This window comes from Saccopteryx bilineata, chromosome X, assembly GCF_036850765.1.
Source record: "Saccopteryx bilineata isolate mSacBil1 chromosome X, mSacBil1_pri_phased_curated, whole genome shotgun sequence".
Taxonomy (NCBI): Eukaryota; Metazoa; Chordata; class Mammalia; order Chiroptera; family Emballonuridae; genus Saccopteryx; species Saccopteryx bilineata.
Window position 1 is genome coordinate 66,169,348 of NC_089502.1, and position 18,830 is coordinate 66,188,177.

At 36.8% G+C, this 18,830-nt stretch overlaps 1 protein-coding gene across 6 annotated transcripts in view; it reads left to right on the forward strand.

Annotated features, from left to right (window-relative positions):
• Positions 1-18,830, forward strand: part of RPS6KA6 (ribosomal protein S6 kinase A6) — a 136,556-nt gene that overhangs the window by 102,541 nt on the left and 15,185 nt on the right. For all 6 annotated transcript variants that reach the window (XM_066249207.1, XM_066249206.1, XM_066249211.1 and 3 more), the window contains 3 exons: positions 3,517-3,678; positions 11,455-11,531; positions 14,829-14,946. In XM_066249207.1, the coding sequence (XP_066105304.1) occupies positions 3,517-3,678; positions 11,455-11,531; positions 14,829-14,946 (357 nt within the window). The remainder of the gene's footprint in view (positions 1-3,516; positions 3,679-11,454; positions 11,532-14,828; positions 14,947-18,830) is intronic.

Here is an 18,830-nt window from a genome sequence, read left to right on the forward strand (position 1 = left end):
AACATATTAGTTTTAAAAGTCGTTTGGATTATATAGGTGCATCTAACCTTGATTTTGAAATTATTTAACCTAATCAAATTTAAAAGTGAAACAAAATTGTCCAAGAATATGTGAATGCTATTCAAAGTATGCAATACCTAGTATATAAAGTTCTAGCAGTAAAATGACTATGTGCCTTGACCCTTGCCAACCCTTCCTCCAAATACAGTAGGAAATTTGGATTTTAAATATTTGAAATATTAATCTATTAAAATTTGTAGTAGTGGAACAGGCCTGTTTTGTGGGGGGTTTTTTTTTGGTTGTTGTTGTTTTGCTTCTTATTTCTTCATAAAGAAAGCAAATATTACCGAAAAAGGTCAACTTTTATTATATGTACCTCTATTAGAATACAAAGTCACAAATAGTTTAAAATTTTAAGTTTGAATCAGTTGTAATAGTGGATATGTATACATATAAGTATAAACAATAAAATAATGGACTACTTAGAATTGGCACAGTGAAAATTCTACATGATCACCTTTAATAAAAAGAAATTGTAGTATTCAGTTTTGTGTCTGATTTGATAGTGTACATTTTTCAATATTATGAAATATGAACTGTATAATGACTTGGTCTGTTATAATTTAATTGCTTGATAGTCTTTGCCAACACTTTAAAATAAAGGTCTACCAGAATTTTTATATTCTCTTCTTATTTTATTATTTTGTAATTAAATTTATTGGGGTGACATTGATTAAGAAGATCATATAGTTTTCAAGTGTACCCTTCTGTGACATCATCTGTGTATTGCAAGGGGACCAAATGTATGCTGAGGGAACATAAGTTGACTTTGGGTGGTGGCACACTAAGCACCTTTTCTTTAGTTTAGTATTTAGAAACCTGCAGATTCTTACATCAATTAAATAAATTAATGACAGAGATGCATGGAGCATTTGTAGACTCCAGGCATTATAAAAAGTGTTGCAGATTCAAATATGAGTAAGACTTGGTCCTTTAAAGATTTTTTCAGTATTATAAACTGCTGATTAAAGATAAGACTAGATTAAATGAAATGCACAATAATCAGTAGGAAAATCCTCATATAGAGAGTTTCAGAATATTTTCCATTTCTAGCATTTTAATTGGGTCTTATTTATTTCTATTTTTTTGCTGATAGTTTCATCCACTGAAAGCATGATTTGCTTTACTTTATTGACATAGTTAATAGCCACTTTATTTTTTAAATACTTTATATTTAGTCTTGTGAATCTTTAATAATACACATTTATTGAGATATGATTGACGTATAACATTGTGTAAATTTATTATTTATTTATTTATTTATTTATTTATTTATTTTTGTATTTTTCTGAAGTTGGAAACGAGGAGGCAGTCAGACAGACTCCTCATGCTCCCGACCGGGATCCGCCCGGCATGCCCACCAGAGGGCGATGCTCTGCCCATCTGGGGCATTTCTCTGTTGTGATCAGAGCCATTCTAGCGCCTGAGGCAGAGGCCACAGAACCATCCTCAGCACCCAGGCCAACTTTGCTCCAGTGGAGCTTTGGCTGCGTGAGGGGAAGAGAGAGACAGAGAGGAAGGAGAGAGGGAGGGGTAAGAAGCAAATGGGCACCTCTCCTGTCTGCCCTGGCCGGGAATCAAACCTGGCACTCCTGCATGCCAGGCCGATGCTCTACCACTGAGCCAACCGGCCAGGGCCACGTTGTGTAAATTTAAACTTTACAACATTTAACCTTTTATATGCTCCAATATGTTTGCTATCATAGCTTTAGCTGGCACCTCCATCACATTATTTTAAAAATGATTGTGTGTTCACCACGCCAAGTCAAGTAATACAATATACCAATGATATATTATTATAGAATTGTACACCTAAAACCTATATAATTTTATTAACTAATGTCACTCCAGTAAATTTAATACAAATAAATAAGCAAAAATACTTGTCTCTTAGGTCCAATGTGGTTAACCTTAGAGTTAGAATTGATTTTCTTTTTTTTTATATATAATTTTTTTTTTTTTGTATTTTTCTGAAGCTGGAAACGGGGAGAGACAATCAGACAGACTCCCGCATGCGCCCAACCAGGATCCACCCGGCACGCCCACCAGGGGCTACACTCTGCCCACCAGGGGGCGATGCTCTGCCCCTCCGGGGCGTCGCTCTGCCGCGACCAGAGCCACTCTAGCGCCTGGGGCAGAGGCCAAGGAGCCATCCCCAGCGCCCGGGCCATCTTTGCTCCAATGGAGCCTCAGCTGTGGGAGGGGAAGAGAGAGACAGAGAGGAAGGAGGGGGTGGGGGTGGAGAAGCAAATGGGCGCTTCTCCTATGTGCCCTGGCCGGGAATCGAACCCGGGTCCCCTGCACGCCAGGCCGACGCTCTACCACTGAGCCAACTGGCCAGGGCCGATTTTCTTTTTTCTTGAAACTGTTTTCCATTTTCTTGGTTCTTTCTAGGTTCTTTGTATATCATATAATTTTAGATTTTATACTGCACATTTGAATATTGAGTTTTTGAGATATTTGCATTGTTATTTTTCTCTAATGATTATTATTGGTTTTATTATATTTTGTTTTAGTAGGTCATTTTTTTGGCATTGTTTACACTGAAAACTGCTTTTTGGATAGCAGCTTTTGTCTCTGTCTTTTGTCTTAATATTTTGTCTTTGAACCTCTTGTACACTTTAAAATTTTTTTATTGAATTTATTGGGGTGATGCTGGTTAATAACATCATATAGGGTTCAGGTATAAAGCTATATAACACATTATCTGTGTATTGCATCCTATGTTTCACCTGCCTCCCAAGACGAACCTCCTTCTGTGACCATTTATTTTCCTCTTCTACCTCCCCACACCCCTCTTCCACATATTGTTGATGCAGGGGTAGTTGTGACTATTTCCCTTAAAGTATTTCTCCACTCAGCATTAAAGGTTTCCCAGTATTCTCTGGTCCCCCAGCCCAGAAGGTCTGTGGGCTTTTCCACATGAATCTTCACCATTGTAGTGTGCCATACTGACCTCACTTACCTCTACCCTGGGGCCATTCATATAGCTCCCCATGTTCCCTTCTTCAGCCAAGTGTGTGCTCCTCACCAGAGTACACTTCTGTTCACTCCCCAGTACCTTCAGGTGGTTGATTTGTGTATTATTTTCAGGTTTTATAGTTGTTTACTATAGGGAGTGGCATGCTGTGTAGGGTCTTAATCCATTAGAACCAGAAGTGAAACTGAGAATTAAGTTTTGATACTTTGTAATTGGACTTCGTCGTTAACAGAACTAGTGGCTTGAATGTGTTAACAGAACTAGTGGCTTGAATGAAAACTGACATCTGTCTGATAGAAATCATCCCGTGTAGTATATACTTCAGGCTTTCATGACTATCATGGTAGAGTGAAGTAACATTTTCACAATTTTCTAATTAAGAAAGTTATTTTTCCTGCAAATCTATTAACTTAAATGTTTTATTTAGCAGATTTTTTAAGCTATAAAATATAATGTTTTTTTTATTTTTGTTTAAGATTGTTCATCGTGATCTTAAACCTAGTAATATTTTATACATGGATGAATCAGCCAATGCAGACTCCATTAGGATCTGTGATTTTGGGTTTGCAAAACAACTTCGAGGAGAAAATGGACTTCTCTTAACTCCATGCTACACTGCAAACTTTGTAGCACCTGAGGTATTCTTTAAAACTTCAGTTTTTTTCACTCTTTTCCTTTGTCAAATGTATATGATTGCACATATATGTTATGGTTGGTAGGTAAAAGCTGAGTTATCTTGTTCGTTTTCAACTATAAAGCTCTTTAAATCAGTGAATTCTAATAACCCTTCATATAAATATTTAGGATAGGAGGTAGCATCTGAAACTAACCTGAATGTAATAATCAGACTATTTTCTCATGTGAGATGATGTACTATTTTTAGAATTGTACCTTTTTAAAGCTAGGAAGAAGATAAGAGATAACTCCATCTTCAACATATTAAATATTATAAATGATGAATCTGAGGCTTAAAGTACCTAAATAATTTTTTCATGACCCATAATTTACTTAGTAACAAAGCCAGGATACATTTTCAAATATTCTGGTTTGTGCTAACCACGAGGTACTTCATATTGTTTAGCATTATGCATAATATATAAAGCATTTTGAAAATAAAAATGCTAGCCCAAGGTAGCTCAGGCACCAGTTACAGTGAAGTTGGTGTCCACATGCCCACCTGAAAACCTTTGCTATTCCTAGGGAGAGGGTGTCTTGCTACAATGGAAGCCTGTTAGGATAAAAAATCATTAATGGGCTATATCTCTGATTGTTTTTAGGATCTTCCAATTCCTGGATAAAGTATTTTCACTGGGGCTTTTATAAGTAGTCAAGATTTTCTTGGGAAATGATATTTGTACATAAATCTTGGAGGGAAGAGTCAGCAATGGTGAGGCTGGGGAGGTATGGTGATCATGGGGAATTTTGATGGTAGCAACTCTCATAGCAGTTGAAATTATGGTTGATAAAAAAGTGAATTGAGGATGGAACTGGTCATATAGATGCTTTTTAAGTTTTATCTGTAAATTAGAAACTGAATAATGGTAACCCATATGAATCATTATATGTCCAACACAAATCAAAATACAAAAAATCTTCAGGTTTGAAAAAATGAAATTTTCAAATCAGAGAAAAATCAAGAAATATGAGGGTGAATTTCTATGTTATGTGCATAATTTCTGATTTTATTTTTGCATTAAATTCTAGATCTTTTACTCTGATATGGCACATTGGATTAGCATGAGTCATTTGTATTTAAATATCAACAAATCTAGGCCCTGGCCGGTTGGCTCAGCGGTAGAGCGTCGGCCTGGCGTGCGGGGGACCCGGGTTCGATTTCCGGCCAGGGCACATAGGAGAAGCGCCCATTTGCTTCTCCACCTCCACCCCCTCCTTCCTCTCTGTCTCTCTCTTCCCCTCCCGCAGCCGAGGCTCCATTGGAGCAAAGATGGCCCGGGTGCTGGGGATGGCTCCTTGGCCTCTGCCCCAGGTGCTAGAGTGGCTCTGTTCGTGGCAGAGCGACGCCCCAGAGGGGCAGAGCATCGCCCCCTGGTGGGCAGAGTGTCGCCCCTGGTGGGCGTGCCGGGTGGATCCCAGTTGGGCGCATACGGGAGTCTGTCTGACTGTCTCTCCCCGTTTCCAGCTTCAGAAAAATACAAAAATAAAAAAATAATAAATAAATAAATAAATAAATATCAACAAATCTATATTTTAATGTAACTATTAAAGGAACTATTTTAATAATTAAAATAGAAATGTATGAAATAATTCAGTACTTTACAAACAAAAATTCCCAACTTAAATTTTGTTAAATCTTTAAGATTATGAGGTTGAGGAAGAAACTTAACACCTCCTTACAGGGTTTTTATGATAAGAGATTTTCTGTATAAGAAATTATGAACATGTCCAGAGAATGTACTTAAATCTATATTTTAAATAAATTTTAGCATAATGCATGTACACTTTTTTATCAAAACAAAAAATATAGAAATGACATTTCCCCCAAAAAAACACAGGTTGGAAATGCATGCATGACCCAAGAAGGATTATTGTATTTACCCCAGGTGTTGGAGATATAACTTAGATATTAAAAAGTTAGCCTTTCTTGGGCATTTCAATGATTTTTTTGTAGGATAGGAAGACAGAATATTTGAGATTAGAGAAATTTTGTTAAATATAGGATATAGTCATAATAAATATTCTGACATATTCTGCAGTAGACATAACAGAAGAATAAATACTAACCATTTTAATAGTCAAATTCTTAATACTGACTTAATTTTAGGGACTTGGATCCTTGGTATGATGGAAACTTATTACTGGGAAAAGGTTAGAAGTGATTATGTTCCAAATGAACATCTTGAAAACAAACATTAAAATGAAAAATAACAGGTATGTCTGTGTTTAAATTAATGGTTAGATAAACATTTTTAGATTAATGGCTAGGTAAACATTTTTAAATGAGTGCAAATCCACAGAGTAGAATACAGCCCATTGATGATTTTTTATCCTAACAGACTTCCATTGTAATAAGACTCTCTCACTCTAGTAATAATGAAGTTTTTCAAGTGTGCATGTGGCACCACTTCTCTGTAACTGGTGCCTGAACAACTTTGGGCTAGTATTTGTATTTTCAAAATACTTTGAGGGGATGATCTAAGATAGCAGCGATATTGTTGGATATTATACTCACCTTCTCCCAAGATCAATCTGGAATTACAACTAAAATATAGAGCAGTCAACCTGACTAACCAGCTGAAGTGTAGCTGAAGAGAAGTCTTATAACCAAGGATTTACAGAAGAAGCCATGTCAAGACTGGTAGAAAGGGTATAGCTGTGAAAAGAACTGGCACCTCTCCTATGGGTGGTGGCTTAGATTCCAGAAGGATATCTCAGCTGTAGAGGTGCCCCTTTAGCAATGTGCGTCTCAACCCTAAGCCAGGCTCCCCCGTCCAGAGTCCCAAACCTAAGAAGAGGTACCCCATAATATCTAGCTGTGCAAATCAGTGGGGATTCTGTCTGCCAGGGAGAGATATGAAGTTGCTAGAGACACAGGAACCCAAGTAAGGGGCTAATGTACAAATTGTCATTCACAGCAAGTCAGCCTGGGCACCATAAAGGGAGGATAGAGTGAATTAGAACTGTGTCAGGTAAGATGGGTTTGTGGCTTGAGAGAGAGTGCTGAAGGATAGCCACCAGGACCCTTGTAGTGAATTTCTCACCCACACCACAGATGGCATATCTTTTGGGTGGACCACACCCCTCTTTAAGGCATCAGCCTGGGAGACTGCAATAGCACCACCCTCTCGACTCTCTCTTGCTTCAGCTTGCTGAGGAGACAGCTGCCTAGGCCAATATATAGCAATCTGAGTTGTGTAGAATTGGGTCAAGGGCCATTGCCCCACTTTTACATGTAACTCACTAGTGCCCCCCTCATGGGAGATCTGTTAGACCCACTCTTGGGGCTTCTGGCCACCCCACAAGCCTGACTCCTGGTTGCTCCACACTACTGAGGTCTTGTCAGAATCAGAAACGGACTGAATAGTGAGGCACTGGGATTGGAGCCACTCCCCCACCTTCCCCAAGACTGACCAGTACCTCTCCCTTCTGGAATATCCACGAGCATCATCCTCCTGACTCCCAGTGCCCTCTTCCTGCTGAAATCACTCTCCTGGCAGATTGTGGAACAGAGTGAGTTCTGTGGCTCTAGAAGAGGGGCCATTTTTCCCTCACAGGCCCGACCCGTGCATAGCCATCCCTTCACATGGGCAAATCTTGGTCTGATTGGGGTTGATAAACTCTGCTGGCCTCATCCTGATGACCTCCTGAGAGCCTACTATACCATTAAGATATTTGAACACCCGGTCGGTGGAAACTAGACTTGGTAAACTCTGGGACATTTGCTGAGTGGCCTCATACCCAGCACTGGCATTGAGTTTGAACCTATAATGATCTGCTGAACACCACTTGTCTCTACCTGGTGACTCACTGAGTCCTGCCTCATGCAACTTGAGTATAGCCAGAGCCTCTTTCAGTGAATGAGTCTAACAGGCAGCCAAAAGGCAAAAGCAGGCAGAGGTGGATCTTGGGGTGACTTGTGGCTTTTGCTCCTGTCCTAGGGATTGGTGCTTGTAAAAGTTGGCCTTTCTGCACAGCTTAGTCCTTCCCGACCATACTCAGGCCCAGCAGAGGCAGCTGAAAACTATGGATCTCATTGTAGCTCAAAGCAGGTTGCCTTAGGGCCAGTCATAGGCAGTGTCTGTCATTGCCCTGTACCAGAGTTGAGCCCAGGAGGCCCTAGAACCAACAAGCCTAGTGACAACATCAGAGCAGAAACCTATTGGCTTCACAGGTGGTATGTCCAAAGGGAGAACTTGACATGCTGCAGACCCTAATGAGGCAAATTGCGATTCACATCATCAACACCTGAAAAGCAGTTCGTACCCTGAAGTATGAGTTGATCCTCACAGTCATACTGCCTGAGAGTCAATTGTACACACAGTACAATAGAAATCAAGACTCAATTACAACAGGAGGGCTCACAAAACCCTGATAAGGGACACTCCAAGAGCACCTAGTTCAGGTGTTAAAGGAGTTGTATCACTGGGTCCCACAGAACACCAACTACAAAAGGCCACACTATCAAGACTTGAAGTCATTAGATCTACCTAATACATAAAAACAAACACTAAGAGGCAGCTGAAATGATGAGAAAAATAAGCATGCCTAAAATGAAAGGACAGGAGAAATCTTGGGGAAAAAAAGTGATAAATGAAGTGGAGGCAAGCAATTTACCACATATAAAGTTTTTAAAAAATGATTATTGCCTGACCGGGGGTGGCACAATGGATAGAGTGTTGGCCTGGGATGCTGAGAACCCAGGTTTGAAACCCCAAGGTCGCCATCTTGAGCAAGTGCTCATCTGGCTTGAGTGTGAGCTCACCAGCTTGAGCGCAGGGTCACTAGCTTGAGCGTGGGATCATAGACAATCCCATGGTTGCTGGCTTGAGCCCAAATGTCTCTGGCTTGAAGCCCAACGTCACTGGCTTGAGCCCAAGGTCACTGGCTTGAGCAAGGGGTCACTGGCTCAGCTAAAGCCCCCCAGTCAAGGCACAGATGAGAAAGCAATCAGTGAACAATTAAGGTACTGCAACTATGAGTTGATGCTTCTCATCTCTTTCCCTTACCTTCTGTCCCTGTCTGTCCTTCCATCTCTCTGTATCTCTCTCTAAAAAAATAAAAAATTTAAAAATTAGTAATGACATATATGGAATTCACATTCATTATTTTAATACTAAAATTAGAAATATTTGAGTACCTATGCAGATATTTGAATATATAGTAGTCTTATGGGTTTATAAATTCATTATTTCATTACAGTGGTGAAAGTGTTAAATTAATTACAATTTCAGAATAACAATAAGGAAGAAATTTATTTCATTTTTGATATGCATCAATTCAATCAATCTAATAAGATTTAGATAGTAAACATGCTTTTCTACTATACCTGTCACAAAATCAATGTCCCTAAAAGATTTCACCATTTTTAAAAGTATATTTATTATAGTATTTAACTGTTATTTAAAAATGTATCCAGATGTCTAAGAATTATCCTGAAATAAAGGAAATTACAATAAATTGGATGGATGCTGTTCCTGGAGCTCTTTATAAAATAAGTGAAATGACTCTGTGTTGCTCTGCCCTGGGCTTTAGTATGTTTTGTTCCAAATGTGAATTATGTTGAGCTATAGAGCAAAGGGAATGATATTTTTTGTTTATGTTAATTTTTGCTAATTTGCAAAACCACGAAAATGAGAAAGAAGGTAATGTCATTAACTACGTTCATTCTGATTTCTCTCCTAGTATTTAATTTGATGCAAGTAGGAAGGTATTAAATACATGTTCTGCACTGGACTGTTTCATCCCACTATTTTGCCTTTTTTCTTTTATGGCTATATGTTCTTAATATTATAGAGCATTAAGACTCATTCTTGGGCTAAAGTGAACAGCAACTTCTTTACCCATACAAAGTGGGTTCAAGTATGTAGTAAATGTGTAAGACAAGTTTTTCATGGTTGGCCCTAATTAATCAACATGATACCTCCTATGCCCTTTTCTCATTAACTGGAAAGGTTATGGGAGTATGAAATACCTATATCTGACTCAATGATTAAGCCACATGTGCCCAAGGAGTTCCTGGGCGGCCCTTCAACCTTGGCTGTAAATTGAACACTTTAAAAATATTGTCCTACCTGACCAGGTGATGGCACAATGGATGGAGCATCGGCCTGGGATGTTGGGGACCCATGTTCAAAACCCAGGTCTCTGGCTTGAGAGCAGACTCACCCAGCATAAGCACAGGGTCACTGGCTTGAGCATGGGATCATGGAAATGCCCCCATGGTCATTGGTTTGAGCCCAAAATTAACTGGCTTGAAACCCAAGGTCGCTGGCTTGAGCAAGGGGTCACTCGCTCTGCTGGAACCCCCTGGTCAAGGCACATATGAGAAAGCAATCAATGAACAACTAAGGAACCGCAACAAAGAATTGATGGTGCTCATCTCTCTTTCTTCCTGTCTGTCTGTCTGCCCCCCCCCCCGCTAAAAAAATAAATTAAAAAAAATACTATCCTAAAGGAACCTGGGAAAATATTGTGATGTCCAGAATGTAAGAGTTGATGAGAAAAGAAATGAGATAGGGGGAAAGCAGGAGAGGTTTATGTTTTACTAAACGATGTCAATATATATTTACCATCATGTGAGTGGTTTAGCTGCACCTCATTATTTATTATGGCCATTTTTGTCCCTAAGTGCTGTATTTGCATAAGCCAATTATATAAGTATTTTGATTGCCTCTTTGGCTTTTCAAGTTTAAACATGTGTGTTCTTATAATTCCAGTTTAACTATGAAGAAAAATTATAACTTGAATTTTAACTTAGATCAATTGTTAAAGCCAAACATGAAAACCCTTTATAAAAGGCTTTTAGCCTTTTATAAGTTAAATGTCCATGCTGGTAGTTATAAGGTCCCCGTTGTTAATGCATTAATAATGTTTCTATTTTGTTCCTATGCCTAAAGGCTTTGGCAGTGGCCTTATTTTTCTACATAAAAAGGCTTCATTTAATCTATTTTATAACAAACTCTATTAACCTCATGGAGAAAACTTACATGAATATATTACAAACATATTATTTGATTTTTATTAACACTGATGCCAAGAGCAAAAAGCAGCTACCTAAATTATTGCATGAAAATTTAATGAAACCATTCAGAATGTATCAAATGTATATTTGTGATGCAGAAAAATACCAATCTTTTTAAGACATAAGCCTTGCATATAAAATATGAATTAATCTTTCTTTTTTGAGGTCCTATATTATGTCACCATCCCTTATGTAGTAAGGAGGCAGTTACAGATACTAAAATCACAAGCTTTAGATGAAGAATGCCTGTGCCACTACTTCCTAGTTTTGCAGTGTTGGTTAAATTACTGAATGTTTGCTTCAGTTTCTTCAAAGTAGAAATAATAACTACCTCACAGAGTCAGTGTCAGGATTAAATACAGTACTTTGTGTAGTATATTTAAAGTTTCTGTACATATTAATCTTAAATTTTGATGTCTGTATTTGGTTTTCCTATGAGGAGAAGTGAAAGCTCATTAAGGTCAAGAATCATATTTTAAAAGGTTGCTTTTTGTATGACCAAGGTACTTACTCACTTTATTAGTATCCATTTATTTAATACTGAGAAATAGTGAAAAATATTTGCCTTTAACATTATGTGAATATTTTTGAAAATATTTAAAAATCTGAATTTTTAAATTGTGAACATTTGAGATATTATTAGAAGCACAACTTTCAGATGAGAAAGTGGAGTTTATACTGGATAATATTAGGTAATAAGTATTTCTTTCTTCAGGTTCTTATGCAACAGGGCTATGATGCTTCTTGTGATATTTGGAGCCTGGGAGTCCTTTTTTACACAATGTTGGCTGGGTAAGAAACTATATATTTGAAATAATTCATATCATTATTTGAATTTCAGCTGTATATTTTCATCTATAAAGAGTGCAGATGAAAATAACCTTAAGGAAAAATTCTACTGGCATTTCAAAATATTACATATATTGTTTATTGTAAAATTGAAAAAAAAACATAAAGGTGTTTAATGAGGCCAATGTTCATATATATAATTAAAAAGTTTTCAACTGATACTGAATTAATTTTTTAAGTACTTGAATTCTGGCTCTCCTGGCACTAAATATTTAATAGATTGAATTTTATAACAAATCTAAGTAGTAACAAAATGCTAAATTACAGAAACACAGTTAGTTACCTTCTCTTAAGAAGATAAAAAACTAAAAACAAAAGTAATAATTGGATTATGTTAATGTTGGTAATTTGCAAGTATTGTTTTACTCTTAATGTTTTTATCTATAAGTGGAAATGTATGGCTGTAGAAAAAGACTAGGTTTAACAAAATCTAATGTACAAAACAGAATTTGAAGAATTATAATACATTTATAATGTGTTTAGGTTTGACTTTTTAGAGAAGGTATTTAGTATAATTGAAATATGCTTGATATAACAGATGATTTATAAATGTTATGAAAATGGTCTTTATTTATTGGCTTGATGATAATTACATACATTGGTGTATTCTACATGCTTATAGATATATTATAAACTTCTGCAAAATACTTATAGTCCAAAGCAAGTGTTAAAGTTAAGAATAGCTAAAGTTTGCACATGAACCATGGGATACTCTTTCTAGATCACTGCTTTCAAATAGTTACTTTATGACTGAACAAAGCATGATTTTTAGTGTATATGTGTGTGTTTAGTGTTATAGCAACTTAATTGTTACATGAGAGAATTAAGACATTAATACGTTAAGACATATTTCTCATTATTATTATTTTTTTTTGTATTTTGTATTTTTCTGAAGCTGGAAACAGGGAGGCAGTCAGACAGACTCCACATGCGCCTGACCGGGATCCACCCAGCACGCCCACCAGGAGGCGATGCTCTACCCATCTGGGGCACTCTGTTGCAACCAGAGCCACTCTAACACTTGAGGCAGAGGCCACGGAGCTATCCCCAGCGCCTGGGCCATCTCTGCTCCAATGGAGCCTCGGCTGCAGGAGGGGAAGAGAAAGACAGGGAGAAAGGAGAGGGGGAGGGGCGGAGAAGCAGATTGGCGCTTCTCCTGTGTGCCCTGGCGGGGAATCGAACCTGGGACTCCTGCACGCCAGGCCTACGCTCTACCACTGAGCAAACTGGCCAGGGCCATTTCTCATAATTTTTAACACTAATTCTTTTCAATCTTAAATTTGAATACCATTTTTATCTCATTTTTTTATTAAAAGAGCAGCACACATGACTTTATTTTTTAACACAAAGTAAAACTTTAAAACATATTTTGTGAATAAGACATATTCTGGTCCTGGCCGGTTGGCTCAGTGGTAGAGCGTCAGCCTGGCGTGCAGGAGTCCCAGGTTCGATTCCCGGCCAGGGCACACAGGAGAAGCGCCCATCTGCTTCTCCGCCCCTCCTCCTCTCCTTCCTCCCTGTCTCTCTCTTCCCCTCCCTCAGCCAAGGCTCCATTGGAGCAAAGTTGGCCCGGGCACTGAGGATGGCTCCATGGCCTCTGCCTCAGGCGCTAGAATGGCTCTGATTGCGACAGAGCGATGCCCCAGATGGACAGAGCATCACCCCCTGGTGGGCATGCCGGGTGGATCCCAGTCGGGCGCATGTGGGAGTCTGTCTGACTGCCTCCCTGTTTCCAACTTGAGAAAAAAAAAAAAAGGACATAGTCTCAGGTGCTCCATGGATGATTTGAAAGATGCATGAATAGCATATGATATGACCGAGACGAAGTCTGATCAACAACAGTTCATTAAAACCTCCCTTTTCTTGCCATACCAACTTGTCCTTGTTAAATGTCAAGATAAAACCACATCAGAGCACCAGCATATATAAGATCTACTGGAAAGTTCTGTCGTTTTTGGAATAAAACAAAATACAAATTTTTCTTACCGTCAATAAACTTTATTAAATAATATAATTGCCATTATTATTAATGATTTCTTGCCAGCATGAGGGCAATTTGTATATCCCATTTTTTTTTTGTATATCCCATTTTTGAAAAATGTTTCCTTTTGATGAAAAAATTGAACCAGTGCTTGTTTGATATCTTCTTCATTTTTTAATTTTTTGCCCTTCAAAAAATTTTGTAAGGACAAAAACAAGTGATAGTCGGAGGGTGCCAGGGAATATGGTGGATGCAACAGATGTGCTTCTGTAGCATTTCTTCCTTGTTGAAATTCGTAAAAATTATAGTGGCGTAAATGAACTTTATCAGTAGCCATGGGTACACTATCGCTTCACACATAAGACTAACGTGAATCAACTTTGTTTTAGTTAATTTGCCATGTCAGTATGTATACATTAAGTGATAAAAATAGGCACACATGCACCAAATAAACGTGCTTACGTGTCGAAACTTGTTGTGATAGAAACGGACAGAACTTTCCGGTAGACCTTATATTTATCCTTCTCGGCACAAAATTCTTAGCTTATATTGTTGGTTCACTATCTTGAGGGAGATCAATACTATTTTCTGTTCCATCTGTAAAAATGTTACAAAACTGATCACTTTTTGTCATTCTAGTATTAATTTTAAACTACTTTAACTTTATACAATGTATTTTTCTTCCTGTCCATGACTATTGATCCACATAATTGTTTAATGGATATGTAGGGTTTTTTTTATTTTTGGTTATATTGATATAAATATTTAACCCATGTTCATGGCCATTGATTAAAATTATTGTTAACCTATTCTCACTGATAATTTTTATATAATGCTGATGTGTCATTTGAACCAATACATAATGCATTTCTATGAAAATGTAAAATCGATAATTTCCTCCTAGTATTTTTTTGCTAACTTATATAAGCCTGGGATAATACAAAATCTGCATGTTTTATTCTGGTCTGATTTTAAGACTAGATTTACTCGAAAAGCCACATTTATTTTATTTTACATTGATTAACTGATCAAGGGCAAAAAACCTTCATATAGACAAGACTCTTCATTTTATTAAATAATTAGGATTAAGTTCATTGTTTGAAGTATCAAATTTGATATGCACAATGAAAGGAAATATTAAATGATATTCTTAATTTGCTATAGGAAATATTTGCCTGTAGTCTTATACTCATCACTTTCAATTAGATTTAATATGTATACTAGGTCCTTATATCTATTAAAATGTATTTTATTAATAGCTACACACCATTTGCTAACGGCCCCAATGATACTCCTGAAGAGATTCTGCTGCGTATCGGCAATGGAAAGTTCTCTTTGAGTGGTGGAAACTGGGACAATATTTCAGATGGAGCAAAGGTATAAATTATAAATATTTATGTTTGGTTTTGTTGTGTTAATGTTAAATTACTGAACTCTTGAAGTTAAAGTCTAGCCTATATTTTTAGAGTATGTGATCATGTTATATGTCGGCATTTCTTTTTTTTATGTCAGCATTTCTTAAGTTATTACATATGTGTGGATTGAACAACACAATGGCTGACTTTTTTCCTCTTTTGTGCCATGCTTCTGACCAACATTCCTCTCTTATTAGTTCATATGTGTTCAGGGAATCTAAACCAGTTTCATTATTAACCAAAACTAAAAAATGTAAATCTACTGAGGAAAAATGCATACTTAAGCAAACTAAAATTGCCTTCTGTATGTAGTGTGTTTTTACACATCACTTTTTCTTTAGCACACATACTGACTAGCAATTATATAGTCAATTTTTTTGACGGTGACTTATTCTTAGAGAATATATAAACTTCTCATCAGTAGCATCTAGATATTTATTATTGATGGCTTAGAGTTGCTCAATAGAAATATAATGTAAGCCACATGAAATTTTAAAATTTATAGTAGCCACATTAATAAATAAAAAATAAGAAAACAGGTGAAATGAATTTAGTAACAATTTAACCTGGTATATTTAAAATATTTTACCATCTAATCAACATAAAAATAGTGAGATATTTTATATTCCTTATTCTTAACTAAGTATTCAAAATTTGATGTGCATTTTATGGTGCCAGCTTATCTGAGTTGGAGTGCCCACATTGAAAAGTGCATGACAGCTGCATGTAGCCAATGGCTGATGAATGAGTGCAGTTGCACAGTAACTGGCCTTATTTATTTTAGGGGGAAAATCATCAAACTTTGACTATGAATTCTTACATTTATAATTTAAAAAATTTAAAACTAAAGCCCAGCTTGACCAGGCAGTGACCCAGTGGATGGAGCATCAGACCGGGACGCAGAGGACCCAGGTTTGAAATCCTGGTGTCGCCGGCTTAAGCGCCAACTCATCAGGCTTGAGCACGTAGTCGCTGGCTTGAGCATGGGATCATGGACATTACCCTATGGTCGCTGGCTTGAGCCCAAGGTTGCTGGGTTGAGCAAGGGATCACTCACTTTGCTGTAGTCCCCCATCAAGGCACATATGAGAAAGCAATCAGTGAACAACTGAGGAGCCACAACAAAGAGTTGGTGCTTCTCATTTCTTTCTCTTCCTGTCTTTCTGCCCCTATCTGTCCCTCTCTATGTCTCTCTGTCTCTGTCACCAAAATAAAAGAAAGAAAAAACCCAAACGGAGTCAGCATGTAGATTATAGGGACCTAAAACTTTTAAGCTACATTTGAAATAGAAAACATTTTAGGACAGAAGAAATTGTTTATGTTTAATATCTGCTCTTGATAAAACCTAATTATCTCAAGAACACTAGTTAACTGTAGGGTATATTATGGAGTAAATCTCATATCCTGATTCATTGTAGAATAAATAAGTAGGGAATGTGATTGGCAATACTGTTCAAACATTAGAGAAACAGAGAAGGGCTTGCATCTGGATCTCAGCCATAACACAGGTGTGCTGTACAGTGTAGTAGAAAGAACATCTGATTAGAAGGCAGAGCTGAGTGCTAGTCTTGATCTACTAACTAGCTGATTCAGTTTACTCATCTGTAAAATGTGGGAATTAAATTTTCCCTTTGGTTCCTTCCACCTCCAAAATTCCATTTCTATGCATTTTGAATTACTTATAATTTGTAATATTTCTCCGTGTAAAGTGGTTGAGACTACTAAGATTATTTATTAATCATAGTATTTTCTAGTCAGGCAGTCTCTGTACATTACAAAGTTACATTTTCCCAAGGAACATTTACAATGTTTAAAGCCATATAGATATAGATATAGATATAGAAATAGATATAGATATAGATATAGATAATCCTCTTGCATTTCTTTAAAAAATAACTGCCAACAGTGAATAGAAGGCTGAAATACATAGAAATTTATATGCCAGTTGTGCTTAGAGTCTTAGTTTTTCCTGGTCCATGTGTTTTGTTTCAGTCTGTCTAGTGCTTAAGGAATAATACATATTCAAGTTCAGTTTTATTCTGACCTTCTCTATAATCTGATATTTTGAAGAAATTAACACAGGAAAAGGTACTGGGACATATTGTTGGAATGTGTCACAAGGCCTTTCACGTATTCTCTTTTTATGAATGAAGTGACTTTAGTTCTGTCTTCAAAACTTTTCTGAAAATGGTGGCCAATTCCTGAGCCAATGGAGTATATGAATCATAAAGAAAAAAAATAACTTTCTCCTGTACATTTTAGCACTTTATTTTTTCTGTTGAAATCAGTGATAAGACAAACTATTGTTCAATTGTCCATAACCCCTTAAACTAAGTTTCTTTAGTTGTGACAACTGTGGTATATGCTGTCACCTAGTAACAATTGTTTAACTTAATTATAGTTCCTGACAAGCTATTTTTCTCTTTTGAATGGTTTTCTTGCTGTTGGTTAGTACCACCTGCAGCAGCATATAGAAGTTGCTTCTGTTCACCTCCTGTTCATGCAGAGTTGCTAGACTTTGTTTATTCAGTTAAATGGCCAGGGTGATAATGAAAATCATGTTAGCTTTATGAGTCTTATTTGTACAGTAGTTTCAGCTAACTCCTCACCTCCAAACCTCAGGCTCAGAGAACACTCGCATTAATGCTTCTTTTCTGTAAACAAGACGAGACCAGGAGAAAAATCTGGTAAACAAAATAAAAGTAGAAGAGGCAAGGGAGCAATGGAAATGTCATGGTGTCACTACATATTAAACATAAACACAATGATACTTGCTCAATTAGAGGACTGTTCTATGTAAATTTTAGACTATTTTAAAAAAGTAAAGTGTTACTTATTTCAAGGACATACACCCTTAGCCAACAAAGAATTGCCCAGCAGAAGTTCTTATGGAACAATTATTCATGTCCACTTCCCTTGCACCCTTTCCTCTTCCTGTGCACCCATCACAATGCTGTATGTACTTTATTAGAGCAGTTCTTACATTCTCCCATGGCATGTGTTCATGAGCATACATTTTTAGTCTCCCCATTTGGGGAGCTTTACATGTCATATTTATTTTTTTGCATTTTCTTATACATCTAGAATTATGCCTACTTATTTGAATATACTGATATTAGCTATTTAATATTTTATTTTATAATTTATTTTTAGTTATAGTTAACATACAATATTATACAAGTTACAGGAATACAACATAGTGATTACAAGTTTAGTTAGTCTTATCTTTTTGTATGCCTTGCATTGTTAATTTGCACAATAAACTTTTTTGACCGATATAGCAATATAAACATAGTTATTTGTCTTCTTGTGAATGACTGTAATGGTCAAGTTTTAGATAAGTATTTCTTTTCCATTTTGGCTTGAAGTTGCTTTTAGTAGAAGATTAGTTTGTTAATGTATTAGAAGTCACAGACTTCTGGAGCTAGAAGGGAACTGGTTCATTATTTTGTAGATAGATAAACCAAGCTGTGTAGAATTTTTCTTGTCCATAGTCACGAACTAATCCGTGGGAGAACTGAAATTCTCAGTCCAGTGTCTGCTTTTCAGTTTACCACATGTTGATAAGACACTCTGGAGGAAGTAAGGCTTTATTAAGTGGCTTGTGTAGATGGAAAGGGGGAGGAAAAGGTCTATAACCCTTTAATAATAGAAGGCTCAAAGGAAAGTTGTTTTTGTTCACTCACTTCTTTTCTGTAATATGTAAATTCAGTCTACTGAAGCTTATTACCCTTTACATAATCTATACGGCAGTGCAGTTTTACAGTTAAAATATTATTTTGAAATACTAGAACTTGTAGTACCATACCTTTTAACTACCTTGTGCAAATTATACTAGAGAAAGTC